Source organism: Phodopus roborovskii, unplaced genomic scaffold, assembly GCF_943737965.1.
Source record: "Phodopus roborovskii unplaced genomic scaffold, PHOROB, whole genome shotgun sequence".
NCBI classification, from domain to species: Eukaryota; Metazoa; Chordata; class Mammalia; order Rodentia; family Cricetidae; genus Phodopus; species Phodopus roborovskii.
The window spans coordinates 2,468,178-2,491,459 of record NW_026126412.1 but is presented as its reverse complement, the minus strand read 5'-3'; the positions used below and the strand labels follow the sequence as shown (position 1 = coordinate 2,491,459).

Genomic DNA, 23,282 nt, shown 5'->3' with positions numbered 1-23,282 from the left:
GTGCTGAAAACTGTGTGTAATACATAACTTATAAAAAAAAAGTGAGTAGAAACAGGAACTCATATAGTAAGGGGATATTGCTTCACAATAGCATAGAGAAATACATGTCAGACTTCATAAGAAAACAGTTGACTAACCCAGAGCAGAACTGTCATAAATCTATAGACACAGACATCACAAGAAATAGAGAACATCTACTAGGCAACCACTGGAGATGGTCCCTTTTAGTAACAATAACTCATTTTACAAGTAAAATCAAACCAACCAACCCACTAAACATACTCTCAGAAGACAAGACAAAGACATCTGTCTTTATAAACTACACAGGCAGATCAGATAGGGGCATGGAAAATGGTACAAGAAGACACGTCACTCCCTCAGGACAGTGTCATCTGTGTCAGTACCACTTTCTGCTTAGGCAAAAGACTGACAGTTGGCTAAATGGCAACTTGTAGAAAATTTGTTTTGTGAGTGACCCGAGTACTCTGTCTATTGAAATCCATCCAGATAGAACACCCCATAGCCTTTAGTAACTGTTCTTTGGTAAGGGATAGAAAGCAGCACACAATCCCTCTTTAGAGTTTCTGAAGTAGAATCTCTTAGCTTATTTACTATGCATTATGTCTAACTCTTTCCCTCTGGTTAAGGACAGGGGAGAACTGGAAATGAAACACTAAATGGGGCGACTAAAAAGTAAAATGCATAGATAAGGAAAAGTAATTCTTATAAGCTGGGTCTAGAGGTAAATTGGCTTTGGGAGCTCTGCTTATAAATGTTTCTGCCCGGGCTGGGTCCAGACAAAACTCAGCTATCATTTTACCTCATTTCTGGGAAACTTCTGTCAGTAGTATACTTCTTTGCAAGTGTCAGATTAAATTACTGTACAGTGAAGGAACTCAACATTAAGGAATATTGCCTCGTGATAAGAAGAACTAGTTATGTAAAGTTTTAAGTTTTAGAGCTGTTTTCTATATATTTTATAATTTAGAAAAAAGCTGGATCTTATGGGAAAGGACTAATATTTATCATGCACCAATTATGGTGTAGTGAAGGGAAGACTATGTATGCTAAGGGATTCATGCCAGTGATTTCTTCAAGGTGAGCCTTATCTCCATTTCACAGTTGAGAAATCTGGGGTTTTCAGTGGGAGATGCTCAAAATAGTAAAGTGCCTATTCAGCATGGTGGGAAGGTCTGTGGTTACGCCCAAATCTCATCACTTGTACCTCTTCGTGGGAAAGGTTTTATGAACAAATGCCTAATGCTTTCCTGTTGTTTCATGTTGGGCTGTAAGCTCTGTGAGGGCAGGGCCATGGCTGCTTTCCACCAGCAGAATGAGTCAGTAATAATGGATAGCAAGCCAGCAAGCAGAGAGGCAGGAGTCAACACAGTCTACTTTCCCACATTGCTAGACCACAATACAAACCCTTTAGTCTATCATTTCTAGATGTGACAGTACTAATGCCAATACTCTCAATTCTACACTTCCTTCCGGCTTGCCAATTCCTGCAGAAAAGAACCTGCTTAACTCCCTTCGAGACCAAGCTGTCACTCAGAAGACACTCAACCCATCACTCTGTTTCTTCCTGATCTACCTCAGATCCTTGTTCTCAAAATGGCTCCCAGAGGTTGCTGGGTTTTCTCTCATCTGCAGAAGGAAGCACAGGGAAAACAAAGGAGGCCAACTTTGCCCCAAAGAGGGAAAGGAGTATGATGTTGGAGAGAAAAGTGGATTCTGATGAGGGAGAGGGCTGCATCTTTATTGAGGCCTAGTGCTGGGCCCTCTGACAACTGCTCCCAATACACCAACACCACCATTCCTTTCAAATGATTGAAGGAACAACTCAGTAACACTAGTACTGAACGACATTTAAACATCACTTGCTTCTGTCTCTCCAAACCATAAAGAGGAAAGATGTTAGGATCAAAGGAGGTAGGCATATTTTATTCTTAATATTTGCCTCAGAAAGGACCTTTTTAATAAAGCCTGTGGGAAAACCTAATTCTCTTTCCAGACCCAACTGCTAATCAATTCCCCAGGCTTTTTTATATACAGCAGCAGTGGTACCAACAGAGTTGGCTAATCTGGGACTATATCTGAGTCACTGTTACATTTATGAGTCCATCTCTAGTTCCTCCATTTAATACTAGATAGTAAAATTATTTATCCTTCAGCCAATGGCTGTGAGTCAATAATGTGAAAGAAAAATATTAACACAGGCCATCAGAAAGAAAGTACAACTATAGCCATCTTCTGTAATTGTTTTTCTGCTTGATGGAAACTGGCTAGCACCTTTAGCAACAGAGACCAAAGGCTGTAGATACTATCTGCAGGGTAGGAAGGATGACTTGGACTCTGGTTAAACATATAATCTACGCTGTTGGTACCATCTGGCACCTTTTCAAAGTTTCAGTACACACACACACACACACACACACACACACACACACACACACACATACACACCAGAACTACAACAGATCTTAGCTGTTCTCTAGTTCAGATACTCCTTATCTAGTGACTAGTTCTATCACTCAGATATATACTAAATCACCAAAAATAAGGAGGGTGAAAAAACTGGGAAGAGATTCATAAATATTAGATCTGCTCGGTTATTTTATACAGCTGTGTAAGTATCAATCTGTAAAAAGATTTCTACTCCAATGAACTTCCAGAATTTAGGTAGGTGTCAAGCATATTAGGGAACAAAGTGGTGGGGATTAGTGACTTTTCCTTATGGAAAACATGGTGATGTTCACTACTGATGTAAACACCAAGAGCAGCAGTGGAAATGATACTAACAAGTTGCCATCATGTTGTCTAAGTAAAAGCATCCCTGGTCTGCAGTCAAGCAGGGTTTGCTCTGTTCCCCACAGGAGAGATTCAGAAGCGCACAACCCAGGAAACTAGGCCAGGTGACCCCAAGGCTCCTAGCAGTGCAGACTTCCTCCCTTAAGCTTGGCTTGTGGCTCTAGCTCAGCTGGCAGAGGCCCAGCCTGGCACTGTGCCACGCCACACCACAGCAGGACCAGCATGACTCTCAGCTGCCTCCACCCAGGCTCACAGCACTGAAAGGAACCTTGTTCTGCAGGTACCTAGGCTGGCATAGGAGAGCGTCTGGTGTCATTTTACACGGCACAGTCAGTTATAAGCTAAGCAGGTAACTCCTGCTGTTTAAGAACAAGAATACAATTTGTTCATGAGGACATGCCTTTATCATCATTATTTATTTATGAGCCCAACAATTTGAAGTGCAAAATGGAGAGATAGTCATAACCTACTTCATAGAGTAATCAAGAGAGTTAGATGAGGGACTACGTACAAAGTAAAATATAACATATATAACGAGCACCCAATGAGTACTGGGTAATATTAGTAGCACAGGCTGACTGACTAACATTTCAAAGAACTGAATGAGCCAGGTATTATAAAAAGTAGGAAAATACAAATTAAACTGCCCAGCAGGAAAAGATCAAGTTGTAAAGAACAGATGATAAAAAAGCTCAAATGAAACACATCCAGGTAGAGTAAAACTTAAAGTAAACAACAGAAAGTCCAATGGGAGGCTAGCGTCTTCAGAGTTGATCTGGCTTTCACTAACGATACTATTTGCTTCTGAAATCTGAAGTGAGGAACTGAAGGCAGCCCAGACATTACAATACAAATAACTAAAAGGTTGTGACATGGGCCATATTATGGAAAGTTAAAAGGAGTGTGGTTATGTGACCCAGAGAAAATGCCCAAAGATGTTAGCGACAAGATTTAAGATCAGAGAAGAGCACTGTTAGTGATGGCTGAGTGGTCTAGGAACTGAGGACAAACTGGGAGGAAAAGAGTAAGAGGACACACAGGATGGCAGAGATAACTACAGGGCTCTGATGAGATGAGAGAGAGAGAAAGCATTTTGTTCAGATTTAAACTTTGGTAAGTTTAGGTTTGATAAGATAGGTTACCCCTAAAGTATATGTAAATTATAATCCCTATAAGGAAACTTGCAAGAACTAAAATTCCTGCTACCATCAGAAAGTGCATCATTGGAGGGATTCCAGATGTTGACATGTTTGTCATATGAACTGGATATGGTCATGTTTGTAATCCTAGCTCTGGAAAGGTCGAGGCTGGAGGTTTGCAAGCTTGAAGCCAGCCTGTTTGACACAGTGAAGTTCAGAATGCCCTGGACTATGGAGTGAGATTCCCCAAAGCAAGCAAGCAAACCAGCCAGCCAGCCAGCCCACCCTGTATAAATATAAGTGAACTGACTTAGTTCCCACAGTATTGAAACATCACGAACACAGGGGACAATTAAGTACAAATTGCAGGAAAAGTTAGAGTAGTCTTTGCTGATTTTCAAACTTTAGAATACACCTAAGTAAGAGTTCCCAGCTAATTATATTAGGGGACAAAGAATTCTGATGATTTCAGCCCCTCCAGTAACTACTTCATTGTTTATAAAATGATGGTACTATATTAAAACATAATTCACATTTTTACAGTTAAAATGTTAAGTGGAGGAAGATCTTATAGATTTAAGATCTTAGCCTATTAGTGCAGACAGGCAATTAAGTTATTTAATAAGGAGGAAGGAGAAGAAGGAAGGCTGAGAATTGTTCCTTCACTCCACAGGATAGGGAAGATGAGAAATCTCATTGTTGGTAACTTACTAGTTGGGTACTGGGTCCTGTGGGTATAGATGCCTTGGGAGGCCAGGAATTGTTGTTAAACCAAACTAAGTGTATCTAAGCTGAGCACCAAGTCCCAGGAGCATTGGCTTTGTTCCAAAGACACTTATTAAAGGCCCTGGTGGAGGCTCTCCAAGTTGAGTTTGACATGGCTGGGTCAATGACACAAAACCAGAGCAAACCAAACCTGGAGAGGTGTTGGTTAAGGGATTTGAGTCTATAAGAAATTGGTTTGTGGAAACATTTACATTTCAAAATTAATATGTGTTCATCATTCACACTATGGTGATTTGAGTTACAGAACTGAACAGCTCATGTTCACTCTATCACTCTGTTCTTGCTAATTGCTGTGAACTGACTTATTAAAGTTGCCCAGGACATGGCTCACAAAAGAGACATCACCTTGCTGAGCTGGTCTTACTTCCCTTCCATCTGATGCATATTTGAGTGAGCTGATGATAAAGACAATTGGGGTGAGGTAGAGTCTTAATTAGTGGGTGGATGAGGATGATAATTGTGACTTGAGAATCATCCTCCTGCTGCTGGCTGTGATACTCTGCCATAGCACATTTTAGACTTCTAAAATAAAAATTCAATACTACATAATAATGCTCTAAAAACCCAAGCAAAATCTGTTAACAAGGAGGTTATCAACTTATTTTTGGCCAATAGATTTTGATTATAAAAATAACTCTATAAAAGTATAAGTAGGAACCACACTGCCTATCATTGAATTTGCATCATTCAATGACAAAGAAAACACAAAGGACCACAGTTACAACCTCATGTAGTATCATGACTAGACCCCAGTATGGTGAAATAATAATAAGTAGCCAAAGAAAGTTCAAAAATTATAAAAGTCATAAATGTTCTTCAATTTACCAGCAGCCTGAAAAGAAAAAAAGAAATTGACTTTTTCATGTCCTGAAAATTAATGTCTGTGTTTTCATTCTTAGTATTTACCAGTATTTACCTACAGCCATCTTGAATTAGTCCAATCAACCAGTATGAAGGAGAAATATGTCTATACAAACCTACATATGGTCCACCGGGTTTGATAACTTTGGTGCTTCGATTACGGGATTCCTCCTCTGCCTGGGTCATTCTTTCCCGTGTCATCTGATAGGAGTCATTTGTTGCACACACTGTAATTTTATCTTGTATAAATCCCAGGCAATTGAGCTGGGAGGCTCCAGAGCTGTCAAGTGAGATAGTGGCCATGTTAGAGATTACTATCATTTTCACAATAAAGGCAACCAAGAATTTTATTATCCTAAAATCAGTTGCTTAAATAAGTTAGCAGTCCCAAAATAACTGATACTAATTTTAAAATAGGATTATTTAAAATGTTTATGTCATTTATTTATATTCTGAACAGAATGGGTAAAATTATCTACTGGAGACCAAATCAAATTTTTAAAACTAGTGTAGTTCAACTTTCACTTAATAGTCAACTGTTTTCTTGCCACAGACACTTAAAACCTTACTTTTTAAAGAGAAAACATAATGCACATGCTTCAGAAAGGACAATGTAAGATGTTGTTCATTATTTTTTGTATTTCCAGTAACGTATTAATAGTACAGCTAAAATTTGTAGAATCTGCATTTACCACTTTCTTAAATCTCTATATAGCAAATACTGAAAAATTTAGGGCAAGTGTTTCTTGCTAAAACATAAAAAAAAAAAAAAAAAAATGAAATAAAATGAGATGCTGAAACACCTGGATATTAACACTGACCTTGAAATGGCCTTGCTTTAAAATAACAAGGAGCAGCTTGAATAATTTTGCAATCCTAAGATCATCAATATTAATTTTTAAATGTAGTGATAGTTTAAAATGTTTATGTTCTTACTTTTTAGAGATCATGGTAAAATCACAGCTAAATTTTAAAAGAAAATACTATATAGCCTTAAAGCAAATTAGGGAAATATGTAATGAGAATTGACACTCAAGCTCCTTTGTTTCCAAACTGAATTGGAAATAACTTGTTATGACACTAAAAAGCAGATTAAAATTTTGTATAATTTCTTGATAACTTTCTTTACAAATGCTGTTCTTAAGAAACAATTAATTCATCTCATAAATAGTGGGCAGAACAAAACCCAGGACAAGGATAAGGCAGAAGCAGTCCCTCCTTCAGGGAGCTACTTGTCTAATGGGTGACAAAGATGGGCAAAGTGGACAAATGACAAGAAACAGGAAGTATCTGGGAAGGACACTTGGCTTGGCCTTTCTAGAGGAAGTGATATCTGAGCAGATCATAATGTCAACTAACCAAGAAGGAAGATGGATAAAAGTGCCTCAGAGATAATCAACTTGTGCAGGCCCAGAGTGAACAGGATGTTCAGTTCAGTCAAAGACAGCCAGAAAGGGCAATTAGATATGAAGTTGAAGATAGAATGAAAAGTGTATCATGCAAGGCTCTGGGACCATGCTTTGGATTTGGAAGAGAGTAAGAGGCTGAAAACAGAGAAATAGCTCATCTGTGTTGTAGGAATATCAATATAGATGGAGAATAGACAAAGAAGAAGGGGAATGCAAGAGTGAACAATGGGAGACCAGTTAGGTCCACTAAAGGATTCGACACAGGGAGACCAGTTAGGTCCACTAATGGACTTGACACAGGGAGACCAGTTAGGTCCACTAAAAGATTAGACACAGGGAAGTAGCCTTTCAACGAGAGCACAGTATTCAGATATGTGGAGGAGGCAGGATTGATGGGATTTGAACAGTGATTAGACATGGAAGGGAGGAAGAGAGAGAAAGGCAAAGTCAAGACAGTGTCCCAGTTACTAGCCAAATGGACCCACTTACAGAATTTAAAAAGGGCAGGTTAAGGGATAGGGTTGAAGACTTTGAAGGAACAAGAAAAGTCTTACAAGGACAGTAATTAACACAAACAGGAAGCAAAGGATGACACTGAAGAGATGCAGCCAAAGATGCAGGAAGTATCATGCCCTGTGGAAGCCACCACAACAGTGTTTCAGAGAGTAGTATGTGGTGTAAAGTGGCCTAGAGCTGAGAATTATAAAGCATCTACAAGTATGCACTGGTTTGAGGGACAAGGAAAGGCACTGCCCATTAGAGGGAGCAGTTACAGTGAAACAGTGGGGGGCAGAAGCCAGACTATGGGTGGAAAAATGCAGGAAAGGAACGTTGGTTTTGTTTCTTGTTTACTATTTTTTATTTTTTAATTAAAGGAGGCTTGAGTATCTTTGAATACTGATAAACCAATCAAAAAGGACCAGGAAGAAGGTTTAACTCCCCAGAAGAGAGAAATAAATATGACTTAATGAAGTGAAGGTCTGGTGTCAGGCAGTCAGAGTTTTAGCATCTCTCTCTTTCTTACTAAGGAACATACATAGTTGAGAATATGAACTTATGTCAGTCATGATGAATTGTAGATATTAAGCTGTGTCTTCTGTGCAGGTCGGAAGCTTCTCTCATAGAATTCTTTACCTGCGCCTTTCAGCTTCATTACTGGGAAGATTTCAGCTTGCCCATACAATTGTTCCCTCTGTTTCCCTGTGGCCTGGACCACTGTTTCCCACACTTGAATGAGCAACATTATCAATAAGCTTGTGCATAAGTACACTTAAGAATCTTGGAAAGGTAATTTGGACTTGAGATTTCCTCCATTTTAAATGTGAGAAAAGTTTTGAAGGTGTAGAGAGGTATTGAAGGAAACCAGTTAATATTTGCCAAATATCCATTTATTGAGCTTCTATGTAGAGCCCAGCCTGTGCTGAGAAAGCCTAGGCCTTTGAAGACATGGCACTACACTAGTCTAAGAGTCATAAGAGTCAAGACTAGAAAGGATGGAGACAGGTAACTTACTTATCAGAATTCAGAATGAGAATTACTTTTTTTTTGGAGACATGGTTTCTCTATATAACCCTAGCTGTCCTGGAACTCAAAGAGATCAGCCTGCTTCTGCTTCCAAGTGATGGGATTAAAGGTGTGAGCCACCACACCCAGCTGAGAACTAAAAGTTTTTAGTGCTTTTGTTTTCTGTCAGAAAAAGACACTAATGTATTTGTCTGAATTTTCTCACAAATTTTCCTGTTTTCCTTCTCTTGCTGCATCATGGACAGTTTTGCATATAACTAACCTTAAGTTTTCTTTAAATACAATACAAATACATACACAGTGTATATATTATATAAGGACAAATATGTTTTGCACTATTATTTTTTATTGTGTGTATGTGTGCACATGTGGGTGTATGTGTGCCATAGTGCGCAATTCAGAGAAGAACTTGCGGAAGTCAGTTCTCTCCAGAAGGGTCCTAGATATGAAGCTCAGGTTGTCAGGCTCGCTGACAGCACTTTCACCCACTGAGCCAAATATTCATTACTTTTCTGGTATAACATGGGATTATGATGTGATAGGGTTTTGAAGGAAAAAAATTGTTTGTAAGACTCCTCAGGGGACAGAGTTCCATTCAAGTCCTTCAGTACAACCCAGGGTACTTAACCCTGAACTACATGTTTGCAGGACTCAGTTCTCTTTTTGCCCAGCCACAAGCTAAGGTAGTTACATAACTATGGATGGGTCACCTGTTAAATGAAGACCCTGAGAGCTGGTGATTCTACAGTCTATTGCAGTGCTACCCAGGAACTTCCTGCAATGGTAGAAATATCCTGTATCTATGATGTAACTGTGGTAACCACATTTGAGTTTTGAGACTGGAAAATGTCAGTGTGAGTAAACAATGAAATTTTAAGTTTTATGTAATTTTGATCAACTGAATATCACAACCACAAGTAGCCAGCACATATAGAAGTGAACGGAACATTAAAGGCTACATCTATATAATCTATAACTTATATATGGAATTCATATCAAAGTTGTAGTGGAGGTTAGTTTTAAAGCAACAGCAATGTAGACTCGGGCAGTTTAAGCTACAAGGAAGGAGCAACTTGGAACTTTCATGACGGTGTCCTTTGTTTCCGTTTTAGTTTTGCTTCTCACATCCGTCAATTCTTACAGATTCATGCACTATGTAGATGAGCTACAAAATGGACTGGTGCCAATACTGTGCTCCAATGTCAAAGCCTTACACTCGGGGACTGATACTCAACCTGCCATCTTCATCCGAGGCAGAATACAAACTCCGGATCACGGGTTCCCATTTCACCACAAACAACCACAACAAAGCAAGCAAATGGCTCATAGTTTCCTGAGTCAAAGGAGGTGAGGGAATCATGCACAGGGGAGGTGTCTAGTCTTTAGCCCTTCTTTTACCTTAAATTTTTTTTCTTACATTTTTCTTTTTTTTTTTTTGGTTGGAATTAATGTCTAGCATCCAGCAGGCTGTGCAATAAAACTAAAAGAAGTCACCGCTAAGGCAAGAGACTTGCTAGAGCAGAGGTGTAGGAAGAATGCATGCAGTACACATATTTTTTTTTTCTCCTTACCTTTATATGGAAAGCCTTGGGTACAATATAAAACACCCTTACTTAAATACAATGAATATTTTACAAAAAAAAAGTCTTCAACTTCAAGAACTCATTTTTATATTTTTGAATTCTTCAACTTCTGTGATTATACTCCAGTGACACACACAATTTCTAGTATATGATAGGTGGTTAATATGTTTAAATAAATGAGCTGTATAATTAAACTCAATGAACATTGAGGGACTAGTTAATAAGCGTTTTGTTAATTAAAAGCAAGCACTCTGAACTGGGAAACTCCCCCTTCAGCATGTCCTGGGCAGCACTCACCTGGACAGTGTTTGCTGGATGCAGTCAAAGCTGCCCTGAGGGTTATCTTTCCCCACGTTTGACAGGTAGAAGTTAAAGTTGTGGACTTCACTGAGGAGACCATTTTTGGGAATTTTGACAAGCTAAAACGTGGAAAAGAGAAATACTTCAGTGTTTATGAAACTCTGCCTCACTGGTTGTCCAAGTGAATCATCCATCTTCATAGTATTTAATGACCAAATAGTTCAAGCAACATGACAAACATGCCCATAACTCATCATAACCTTGCTTCATTTCTATCCTTAAGTGTGGGTAATCACTCCTGTTCAGATATGAGCCCTGCTGAACAGCTTCCACAATCCAATCTTTTGCTGTCTTAATACACATCTCATATCTTTATTTCTTACTTTTTTGACTAGTACTTTTGAAGAATTATAACTATCAATACAAGACAACAGTGCAGCTTTGGGTGTGTCTTGATGTCCCGTGATTCCCTCATTCAACCTCATATTTATGTAACAGGGTCAACAACCCATAGAGGACATAATGCAAGTCCCGCCTGAGCTGAGCCCTGGGCAACATTGTGAAATGTGCACACATGGTTTTCTTTCTATTTGCTTTTGAGACAGCGTCTCATGTAGCCAGGCTGGCCTTGAACTCCTCATCTTCCTGCTTCTACTCTCCTAGGTGTTGGAATTCTAGAAATCTGGCCAGGTGTTTTTTCTGAGGCCTTGCTCAAGTACTTGCTATCTGAGAACAGAACTACGATAAGCAAGGGTTCCATTTGACACCCTGGGTCTGAATCAGATACACTTCCTGTGTATAGCAGTAGCAAAGTAAACTTGTGTCAAGGAATTAGAATCTTCTGCCAATTGCTCCTCTTTCTCAGCACCCAAAGCTTTTCTTCTCTTTGGTTTATAGGGGCTGACACTGTGTTAAGTCATAGTTACGGAAAAAAAAAAATATATGTAGGTATGTGAAATGTAAACCAACAACACTCTAGCCCCCAAACACACTGGATTTTAGTAACATAGCAGTAAAGCAGGAAGGGACATCATGTTTTGCAATACCTATTCTGTTCAAAACTATGTCTTCTCTGTTACTGAAGAGCACAGAGCAGAGTTAACTGCCCACATGGCACAGTCACAGATGTGCTAGTGAATGCATCCTTGTATCATCTCTGTCTGTGTAGGGGACACCCCTGACTCAAGCCATGAAGCAAAGCTCAAGCTAAGGCGGTCTTGGAGCCACCACCTCCAACTCCCAGAAGAAGGAAGGAAAGCTAAGAATGGACTAATGTTTGCTGTGTGGCAATGTTAGTCATGTAATAAATAACTGCTCAAGGAATGAGAACGTGAAGAAATAAGTCATGGGGAAGCATGTCTGCTACATAGGTTCAAAAGATTTGTGTAGAACTAGAAAGATTGTCAAACATCAGATAATCCATACAGCTTCTATTATCCATTAGTTTTGGTAACCTTTGCCTCTTTATTTTGAATTAGTCCTAATTCCTGAAGAACTAAGTGTCCATTTATTATTACTCTAGAAATATCCGTGGTGGTGGGGAGGCACTACAGTTATTCCCTATTTCCCTTATATTTCTAAGATACAGTAGCTTTGTGTTACCTGTATTATTGTAGGTACTTATCAAGCTTATTTAGCAGGTGTACAAATGCCATCCCTAGTTGGTATACATACAACACCTCAATCCTTTATTTCTGGAGAATGTAATATGCTATTACTCAACACAGGAGTACATAAATCTCACTTTTGTGCTAGTGTATGCATACTCTGATACACTGTTTGTTATTTCTTTTCCCTGAGAGAGCAGGGTCTTGTTGATGGAGAAGCACCACAGCCTAATGCCTCCGTAAGGCCTGGGAGAAGAGATGAGAAGGTTCCAAAGGTACGGACCTCTGAATAAAACCCTCCTCAACCATGACTCTTGCATCCACTGTCAATCCAAACCCTTCATTTCAGTCTGTAGAACCTGATTGTTGGGGAGATCTCCACAGTGGTTGAGGACTCATCATCATGTCATGCTGTTGCCTAAAGTTTTGTTCTGTGTATCCCAGACTTGGAAAAACAGCACCATTTTTTTTTTATTTTATTTTTTTATTTTTGGTTGGGAGTACAGAAGACTTGTCCTACTTTCTAGATTTTAGCCTACATTTAAAAAACTAGAATCATGTATGTATAATTTCATTTTTTAAAAAGTGAGTGGAAATGTATATTACTTTCACCAAAAAGTTTTAGCTAACTTACATCTTTAGTTCGGATGTCTAATAAACAAGCTTCACAGAAGAGCTCTATGTCTTTTAAAAACCATTAATTAACTTTTGCACATGTATGGGTGTATGCATGTATGTGTATGTTTGTGTGTGTGTGTGCACACACACACACACATACGCAGGCCTGAGGTTAATGCTGGTAGCTTCTCTGACTGCTCTCTACTTTAGCTCTTGAGGAAGGGCCTCTCACCAAACTTGTGTTGGCTATTTCAGCCAGTTTGCTTTGGGGATTCCCTGTTTCCACCTTCCACATGCTGGGATTTCAGGTGGGCAGTCAAGTCCACCCAGCTTTTGATGTACATTTTGGGGATCCAAACTCCTCTCTTCATGCTGTTCTGGCAAGTGCGCCATTTCCCAAATACTCTGCAGTCTCTTATGCTAAGTATATATTTTTCCTTCCTTATCTTCTAAATTTCTTAAGTAACTTGGAATCTTAAAGATGAGAATTATCTTCTTAAACACTTTAATTTTAAGATGCATGCATGTAATTAGGCTATTATCTCAAATTGGTGAATTATAAAAATACTTTGCATAAAGTAATCACTGTGTACACTATTAAACATGATCAGGTCTGGCCTAAGGCAGATACAGGAGACTTTCAAATTCTCATTCTTGGTGTGACAGCTATGCTAATTTGAAAAATATGATCATGACAAGAACAAGAGAGACTCACAATGAAGAACATGTTTGTACAGTTGGCTCAATGCCTTCACTGAAGGGTTTGAAATTTATTACACACAGGTTCAAATGGAACAATGGGTGATTTGGCTACCCCTCTAAAAGGTCTGGCAAGATATTTATGGGACCTAGTGGGAAGTCAGAGATACTGATGAAAATCCTACAGTAAAGGGGAGAAGACAGGAAGGAGCTCAAGGCAGTCTCCGTGAGTCTGAGTGCAGTCTGGACATGCAATCAGGACAGGATTGTCCCTTTGGTCTGAGCATTGGTAGAGGTGAGAACTCTCTAGTGACTTGGCTGCTTTGCTTTTCTGATCCTCAGTTTTAACCCCAATATCTGTCTGAGTTTTGATTCTTAAGAACAATTAGAATTCATGCTCCATCTGGCACCTAACTCTTGGGTTATGAATTCATGAAAAAGCTGCTTGCCTGAAGCTTTGCAGCCATGGGTACAGGCCAGAGCTGCAGGTGGGGCTTGTGCTGGAGTCCCTGCCAGCCAGCTAGGTTTTCTTTTCTTTTTCCTTCCAGCCTTAGGTGAGTTTGGCTTTTCCCTCTCTACAAAACAGTCTCCAGCTGCCACCCAAACTCCAGAAGCACCTGGGCTCCAAACACCACAGGACTTCCCCACCCTAGAGTGGCTGGCTTTCCCTACAGGCAGCACCCACCACACATGTTTTTTTTCGACACAATCTGGTGTGCAGTTTTTCAGAGAGCTGGCTCTCTCTTGCTTCTCCCCCCACACCCATCTGTCCACCATAGGCTTTCCATACAGTCCCTCTTCTCAGGCTGCCATTCTCAGCTCATGGCCACATGCTAGTTCTTCAATAAGAAGTTCTATGACTCCCAGCTCACTGACATCATCAGCAGATTAGGTAAGACAATTGGAAATTTTTGAAGAATCAGTTTTAAAAAAGTTTTTTTCCCCCCACATTAAAAAAATGAGAAACACCATTACAATGGAGTTAGGTCTCTGTATGATCACACAATGGATGATCATTTAAAATGTTTAAAATTGGAACAATTAAATGAAGGGATAATCAACTTAACTTGGATTGACATACTGTTAATTATCATTGATATTCTTTGTTGTAGGTTTGATAATTCTTGGTTTATCTCTAAAAATGTTGGTTGATATGAGTCCCAAGATATAGGCCTTTGAAAAACTTATTAAAGCAGATCATACAGATATTCAAACCCAGAGGAACTGAAAAGAGAACTAATTTCAGCATTGCATTATATGATTAGAGGGAAAAGCCTAAGGTTTTCAGACAACCAACCTTAATATATCCAGGAACCTTACAAGAATTGCCAAATGATAGAGTCTCTGTAAGAGCTAATTGGACTCCTGTGCCAATGTTACATTTATGGAGATTCAAGCAAGTGATAGTCTCATATGTCATGCATTCACTATTTGTGAAGCAGATGTTAAACTCATGGTTTGTAACAGAATTACCCCTAAAGACTGGATAGACTTGGTTAATGTTGTCTTAGAGCCTGGACCAAAATTACAATGGAGTATGTGGTTCAGAGAAGAGGTTAAGCTAGACATATGGAAATCTCCTAAGATCAATTTCTTGGAGAAGGAGATTATACTCATATAGAAAGGCAATCTCTATTTAATGACCACACCCTGGCTTTATGGTGTGCAGCAGCTTTGAATGCTTGGGACATAGTTGGAGAAGAAAGAAAATTGAATCATTTATTAAAGTTATACAGGGCCCAAAGGAAGCCTTCACAAATTTCTTACAAAGACTGACACCAGCAGTAAATAGGATGATACTAAATTCAGAAGCTAGATGAATGAAAATGGAATCTGGCTTTTGAAAATGCTATTTCTCAATGCAAAAGAATAATTATGCTGTTAAAGGCAAGTTCAGCACCTTTGGAGAAATGGATCTGAGATATAATCAATATTGAATCTTATGAGGATGCTTGGATAGTAGAGGTGATTTCTAGAGGTATGAAGAAAAATAGAAATGTCAAGTCAATTGTGGCAAACAAGGTCACCTTAAAAGCAATTGTAAAAAAGGTGCTCCTAGTAACAATGATTTTTATAAATAGAAAAATCCCTCCCTTCTGGATTATACCGAAGATATGGCAAAGGCAGGCATTGGACTAAAGAATGTAGTTCAAGAAGGGACATTTAAGGTAACCCTTTGCTGCTGGGAAACTCCTTGAGCGAGCTCTTGCAGGTGCCTATACCAAATTTGGTTCAGTCATTTCTTGCCATTGGAGGGGAAATTCCTTCCCAGATCAATTAAATACAATAAATGCTTATTGTAACAAAACAAAACAAAAATAAACAAGCAACAACAATACTTCTCTGGATGACAGAAGATCTTTAGAAGATAAAACAAAAATTTCAGGAGAAATAAAAAATCAAAATTGATAACGATTAGATTAGGAATCTCCCCAAAGTTATGGTTGGGGTAGGGTTTTGTTTTGCCTTTTCATGAAAATAAAAATAACCATCTTGAAGAATGTAGAGACCTTTGGACAAATAGGCATCCAAAGAAGAGAGAACTATCAGGAAAAAATTTCCAAGAAAAGGAATAATCTGACATAATGCTATCTCTGAAGTCTCCAAAAAGAAGGTAGAATCCCACAATGATGATTCTACCACTAAGATGACAAACACCACCCAAAACAATTTTGAAGTGGTCAGTTGACATGATCTAGCCTCAAAAACTACTCTAGCCAAGACTTGAGATAAGCCCCATACCTTCTCATTATGCAGAGACAGAACAACAAATAATATAGCTATCTCTCAGAAATTGACAATTAATCCAATTTTTTTTCCAGGATCCCCTAAAGATGCCATTGTCCCCAGACAGCAGGAAGTAAATTTAAGAACATAATGCCCACATTCCCAAGAGGTGGGGTGGGTGGTTTTTGGTGGTTCAAAGAATTATGGATATTTGTCATTCTTTAGGAGATCGATTATAAGTTGTTATTGGTAATGATCAGGAAAAATAAGCTAAACAGAGGAGATTATATTCAGGGTTCTTGTTTTGAAAAGAAAAACAGGAAAACAGAAATGATAATGTAAAAGGGTAGATTATTGAACCTACTCTGAAAAGAAGAAAAGGGAGGATATAGACATAAGGTGAAAAGGTAGATTGTAGAATCTACTTCTAAAAAGCAACTACTAGTTTTAAATATTTTACAATGGATTAGCTTTTGTATACTGTATTCAAATTTTGTATATTGATACAAATTTGAGATTAATTTTGTTAAAACACATTGTACATATGTTTCTAATTTTGTTTAAGGTAGGTATTGTATCTATACAGCTCATTTAGCAATTTAATGCAAACTTTCTTGAAAGTTATTATTAGCAACTATATAGGATAATAAGGAAATGCAGGTTTGGATGGATAATAGAATATTTTCTCTGAATTTGTCAAATGCAAATGGACTAGACATTGTTGATATACTTATTGCCTGTATATATTGTACTTAATGTATATAGTTTTTCTTATATTTGGTATAACCTATTTTACTTTAGACAAAAGGGGAAATGTGGTAATATTTTGTTCCTGAATATCAGTGTGCAAAGCTAGCCACAGCCATAGTGGTCAGGCAGTGGTGGCACACACCCTTAATCCCAGCACTTGGGAGACAGAGGCAGACAGATCTCTGTTAGTTCAAGGCTACCCTGTGCTACACAAAATCGACCCAGTCTAAAAGAGAAATAGAGCTCACACAAAGGTGATCCCAGCCCTTGGAGTGACACGCCTTTAATCCCAGCCCTAAGGAGGTAAAGACAGGAAGGCATATGGCTGGGCAGAGAGAAGAATATAAAGGGGAGAAGACAGCAGCTCAAGGCAGTCTCAGTGAGCCTGAGGAGCTGTGTAGTCTGGAGATGGAATGAGAGGACAGGATTGCCACTTTTGTCTGAGCATTAGTAGAGGTGAGAACCCTCTAGTGGCTGGCTGCTTTGCTTTTCTGATCTTCAGTTTTAACCACAATATCTGTCTCTGAGATTTTATTATTAAGAATAATTAGAATACATGCTGCATTACAGTGCACAGTCTCAGCAACAAAGAATTGCCCAGACTGAAAAGCTAAAGGCCATACCGAAACTGTGGGTTAGAAACAGCTAAGTTGATGACTTTAAAGAGAGAGGCTGGAATTCAGAGTTCACTGACTTCTATAGCATCTAGACAATATTATGTTTTTAAAGAAATAGGGTATAGTTTCCAAAGCCATTTTACTTTACTTGAGTCCTTATTTCAGTTCTATAACTTCCAATGAGAAAACCGAAGAGCAGAAAAGATAAACAAGAACATATGAACCACAGAATAGCTAAATATTCTTTAAGTATGGCTTATTATGCACATTTATTTCCTTTTCTTTCTTTAACTAGAAGTTATAAAACTTAAGGCATTCCGCTAAACGTTCCAAATAGATCATGAGTCCTTAAAGACATTCCCCTGACTAAAGAAAAAGCTTAAAATACTTAAAATTAAAATTGAGAAGTTCTTCTCTCACCAAGGGATGTTCTTGCAAGATTGCTTCTAAATTAGGCCTTAGAACTGATTTCCCATGGTAGTTATCCCAGTCCTCAAGGCTGATCCTAAGTCCATGCAAGACAGTACACATCCTCCCCACAGCCCAATGCCCCTGTGTGCCATATGTCTGAAGGCTGCTTCTTAGTAAAATGAAAATAAAGTGTCATCTAGATAAATTATGGGACAAGATCCCCATGTCACAAGCAGAATGGTGCATATTGTCAGTTCTACTGCAATCTCAGCTCTCTGTAAGGGCTTCAAATTTGAGAAGGTTTCAGGAACATCCCAGATATGGCCTTCCCTGGATCCTCCTAGTTTAGTCCTTTGTCCCTCACCTACTCTGTCATATACAACCTGCCTTTTCCAGTATGTCAGTTTTCCTGCTCAGGGTTAAGGTACTACACAGACTTGTCATCTATAGACCTAAGTGCTACTTTGTATAGCCATTTCAGGCTGAGGGCATACTTAGATACTTACACACACACACACACACACACACACACACACACACACACACACACACCAAAAAAAAAAAAAAAAAAAAAAAAAAAACAACAACAAAAAAACTGCATCTAATTTCTACCTTGAGAATGAAATACTATTTAGAAAATACTAAAGAATGCATAATTTCAGTTTCTCATATAGGATGAAGGGTATAGAAATGTATCACCATATCTAGATAATTGGAAAAGTAGTTATTAATTTTCATTCCAAAAAACAAGAGACTAATCATCAAAGGCTTAGGTCCATAATCCACAACCTTCCTCTCCAACTACAGTCTGTCTTCGATAAAAAGCTACAAAGAAAAAGTTCCAGGAAACTTTCAGACATTTATAATTAACATAGGCACTGTATACTGTGGTGTGTAAGTCAAGGCTTCTAATTACTGAAATACAGGCTCAGGCATGTGGCAATGGAGTACTGTTGAAAGGTCATTTCAACATCAGTCACCTCAAGGATCTAGGGCAGAAGTGCACAAATACACTGTTAAAACTGTCACACTGTCACACAAGTGCACATCTGCTTAACAACAGTGGGTACTTCCACCGCTGAGGGACCCCACCGTTAAGTCAAATACTTTCTGCTCCATATTGGATGAAAGTATGTGCTAGATTAAAAACAAAGCCAGTAAGGCCTTTTTGTTTAATTAAATATTTTGTTTTGGGGATATTATGGAAGACTTAAATGGCAGTGCTCTTCTTTGGCAATAATTATATGACCACTAATACCTAACCTTTTCTGCACTGTAAATGCTCAGTGAGACATTTATGAGCCAGCAGTGCCACAATGAGATCTAGCAGCTCGTGGCGTTGAAGTTGAACCATAGGGACCAGAGGAGCCCAGGTCATTTTTTCAAATTTCTTCATTTTATAAATTAGAAACAAAGAGGCTCAGTGAGCTGTTTGAGGTTATTATTCATATTTAAAATTGCTGCCCCTATCCTCTCAGACAGCTTTCTCTGCTTCATGGTGGTGTGAAACACTCATTACCGTGTAATGTTAAGACATTAAGACATTATGTTTATGGCATCCCCCCCCCCCCAGAATATAAGCTGTGCAAAGACGGACACCTTTATGTGCTTGTGAATGTACTGCCAGCACCTTAAATGGTGCAGAGCACAAAATAGTCACTCGATATGTATTTGCTGAGTGAGTAAAAATGTTGATTAATATCTCAGGCAGAACTGGAACTAGTGTCTGCTTTCTCTCCACCAGTATTTCCAAAATATGCTGAAAACTTTATTTAAAAAGGGGATTCTATGCTCAAATAAGTTTGGGAAATGCCAGGTTAAAACAAAACGACTATCTTGGCTGTAGATCCTTTGAATCAAAGAGTAGCTTCCCAGTTGGTGTAACCTAGAAGTCTACTTCTTCCATCTTTCTAATATCTCAGAAAGCCAGCATGTGTCTTAGTACCATCTTACTGGTATACTCAGCACTCTACAGTGTGTAGCCTGTACACTAAGCTTCACATATAGGTGAAACTTACTATAAACATGTAAGCATTAGAATTCTCTGTTGCTTTCAAATTCTTTCCAAACTTCTAATGATTCCAATTTCCTATCAATCTAGAAAATGGTTTAGAGATGTCTCTTGGCATGTACTATACAGGCCTCACAGTATTGGGGCAAAACAGAAAACCCAGAATCAGGACAGAAAATAGAAACCTCGACCTGAAAACCACAACTCCAATGAGAGCTGCTGTTCTGACTCTAGGCCCAACATAATAGGTTTAAGGAAGAAAAGAAATGGCCTGAGAACAACCCAGATGTACAAACCAATGAGGAGGCATAGAAGTAGGAAGTAGAGGTACTCAGTGATGACAGCAGAAAAAAGTAAGTATAGAAACACAAGGAAAACTAAGGACAGAGAAAAATAACGAAAAACTAAGGACAGAGGCTGGAGAAATTCTAATACATGCTAGAAACATCTGGAAGATCATTACAGATATTTTGCTAATCAGAGTAGTGTAAACCATCAACTGTAAATGGCTCAATGAGATATTCTGGAAATCCTTCAAAAAGTTGTGTCATATAGCAATTAACAAACAATTCAGGATAATACAAATCTATTTTCTTCTTTGATTTCTTCCTTAGCAAGATGTATGCTAAGGAAGGAAAACAGAAGAGAGAGCAGCTTTCTCTCCTAGTCTCCACTTAATTTACCCTAGACCCAGCATAGCTTTTCTGAAGTAATTCAGGGTTAAAAAGTATAGAGGCCCCAAATGAGCTATGACTTTACTGCTGTAGCTGTTTTGATAGTAGAGATTGACTAGAAAAATGATTGTCTACCTTAACACTCTCACCCCTATAATGCGCTCTTTTCAATCTGTCACAACTTTAGCATAAACCCTGATGGTAGTATTTGTAACTGGTATTACTTGTAAAACTATAGTTTCATTCATCTATCCCACAAATATTCAGTGAGTGCTATTGTGCTGGGTATTGTGAGAATTTCTATGGCGTATGTACTGTTGACTATGATCTCTGCCACTGTGTATGCATAGACAGCTAGGAGTGTGATGGCGGTGGCTAGGAGGAGGAGTTAGGGAGCAACATCAGGCAGCAGGGCTCCTAGACATAATAAATGTGAGGAGTGAGAGGGAGACCTAAATGTTCTGTCTGAAAGAATGGAAGTGCTTGAATGTGTGCATATATATGAATGCCCTACCACCTCCTTCTTTTCTTCCTGCTAACCATCTTTCAACTTGAAAGTGATGATCAGTACCATAATGTAACTGAACCCACTAACAAGCTGGGCACATATCTTAAAGACAATTGACCATTGCTGGTTTCACCAGCTAAAAAAGGGCTTCAATATGAGTTCTGTTATGACTCACTTTGCAGCTTCATGGCTAAAATTACTTAGAAGACACCAGGTGGCTAGGAGTAAGTTGCTTAGTAGCTGGGTATTTCCAAGAAAAACTGGGGGTTGGGTAGGGTGGGCAGTTATTGTCAAGGGAAAGATGCAAATACTAGATAATAGAGACACAGCAGGGGAAAGCTGTATGGCCTAAGGAGTATGAGAAAATAAAAATTTTCATTTGAAAATGCCTGGAAAATTGAGGCAAATGCTAAAGCCATTTTTGGAAGAGAATTAAAGAGCCATGATGGGGAAAAAAAAATCTCAGTAGTTTGTTAAAAATGCAGTCATGGCTAGACTACATATGAAGTCTTTGAGAGCAAAAACTCAAACCTCCCAGTGAGTTCAGCAACTCTCATCATTCTTATTTTAGAAATCATTAAAAAAATCTAAATACATTACACAGAATTGATGCTGACATAGAAAAGAACTGAATTATCTGCACATCCCTGAATCATCTCCTACCACATGATCCTGTTTGGATACTGAGTGACTCAGCCTCCACCCCTCTCCTCTTCAAATACACTAGATGTCCCAACTCAAAACCATTAAATGTTCTGCTTCTCCTCCCCAATTCTTTCTTAAACGTGTGCTCTTATCTATCTCCCCTGCTTTGGTCCAAATCCTCTCCTGCCTTTAGTAAGGTCTTTCAGCTTCTGTTTTGATCCCTTCCCAATCCAATCCTTAAATCATTCAACTCTTATCCCCTAAACCACTCAGTTTTTTAAATAAAAACTATTCTCAGTGCCAGTTTGAACTCTTCAGCCCATATACCATAGTTTTCTTTTCATCTAGCTCTCTCCTGTCCATGAGTGGTAGATGGAAGCTCCTTTACAGACACACAGTTTTCTTCCATTAAGCCAGCTGAACTGGGCCTCACTCTCCATTGTGTACTTTGTCTCAGAGCAGGACTGTGTTACCAAAAGCACTGGGCTATGTTCCTACTTCTTGTTTACCTTGTGGTAACAGTTTTTTTTTACTTATGACTCAGCACAGCCCCTTTCCTCCTTGAGGGAGCCTTGCCTGTGGTGGTGAGGTGGGCTTAGTTGCTCATTTTCTGGGTCCCCACAGACTCCTCACCCTTTACTGCTATCTTCACTAGGTTGAACGCTGAGTACTGATTTATGTCCTTTTCTTCCACTACAATGAGTTGTTTAGAATCAAGGGCCACGGTCTTAATTCACTTTTATTCATGTTTGCGACATTGTAGATGCCACATAAATGTGTGCAGTATTTGAAAACATAATTTTAAAAAAATCATGCCACTGATTAAAAGAAAAGTCACAAATGAAGTTGAAATAGTTCGCTTAGGGTCTTTGGAAAACCACGGTGCCCCAGAGAAGACAGGGAGGGTAGAGCTGCGTGCGGTGAGGCACAAATGTTAGGAGGAGGAAGTTTCTAACCTCTTGTGCTATGTTTAGCCCAAAAGCTTGGGTGAAGTGCTTCTTGGGTTTGTGGTACTTAAATTTATATTACACACTTGTCTTTTTTTATTAATAAAAAAAAGTGTAGTTCATTTTTACTCAAATGCATACATTCTGGCCTCACCAAATTCTATTTGAAAAAAAAAAAAAAAACCCTAACCTTTAAACACACACACACACACACACACACACACACACACACACATACACACTGGCTCTTAAAGGATTCAGCTAAAAACTTCTCAAATGAGGCATTCTTCTGGTCAATTAAAAAGCAGAAATTTGTCATTTGAAAAGATGGTTCACTTCTCTGAAACAAAGCTCAAATCTGAGCTTTACAAGGAAAAAATGCTACATGTGATCGACGAGTTGCAAATCCCTGCAGGTCTCCTCTCTTCTTGTTCCCTTGAGGTCCTGGGAAAATCCAGACCATTCCAGGAGGAACTGCAGGCAAATGCTGGCAGACCTAGGATTTGTGCCTGGCAGTCAGTCACCAGCAGTGGTGTAAATCTAGTGTAGAGACTGGGATCTGACAGGTTGGAGTTGCCCTCAAGATCAACATAAGGGTTGGCCTAGGCCCCGAGACTTTGCAAAATGCATGATTTCAGTCCAATTCAATCTACAT

At 38.9% G+C, this 23,282-nt stretch overlaps 1 protein-coding gene across 1 annotated transcript in view; it reads right to left on the bottom strand.

The window, feature by feature from the left end:
- The window catches only part of Ell2 (elongation factor for RNA polymerase II 2), a 68,876-nt gene that overhangs the window by 16,447 nt on the left and 29,147 nt on the right, over positions 1-23,282 (bottom strand). The window contains exons 3-4 of the mRNA XM_051182761.1: positions 10,411-10,532; positions 5,714-5,877 (exon numbers count right to left, since the gene is read on the bottom strand). Of these exons, the coding sequence (XP_051038718.1) occupies positions 5,714-5,877; positions 10,411-10,532 (286 nt within the window). The remainder of the gene's footprint in view (positions 1-5,713; positions 5,878-10,410; positions 10,533-23,282) is intronic.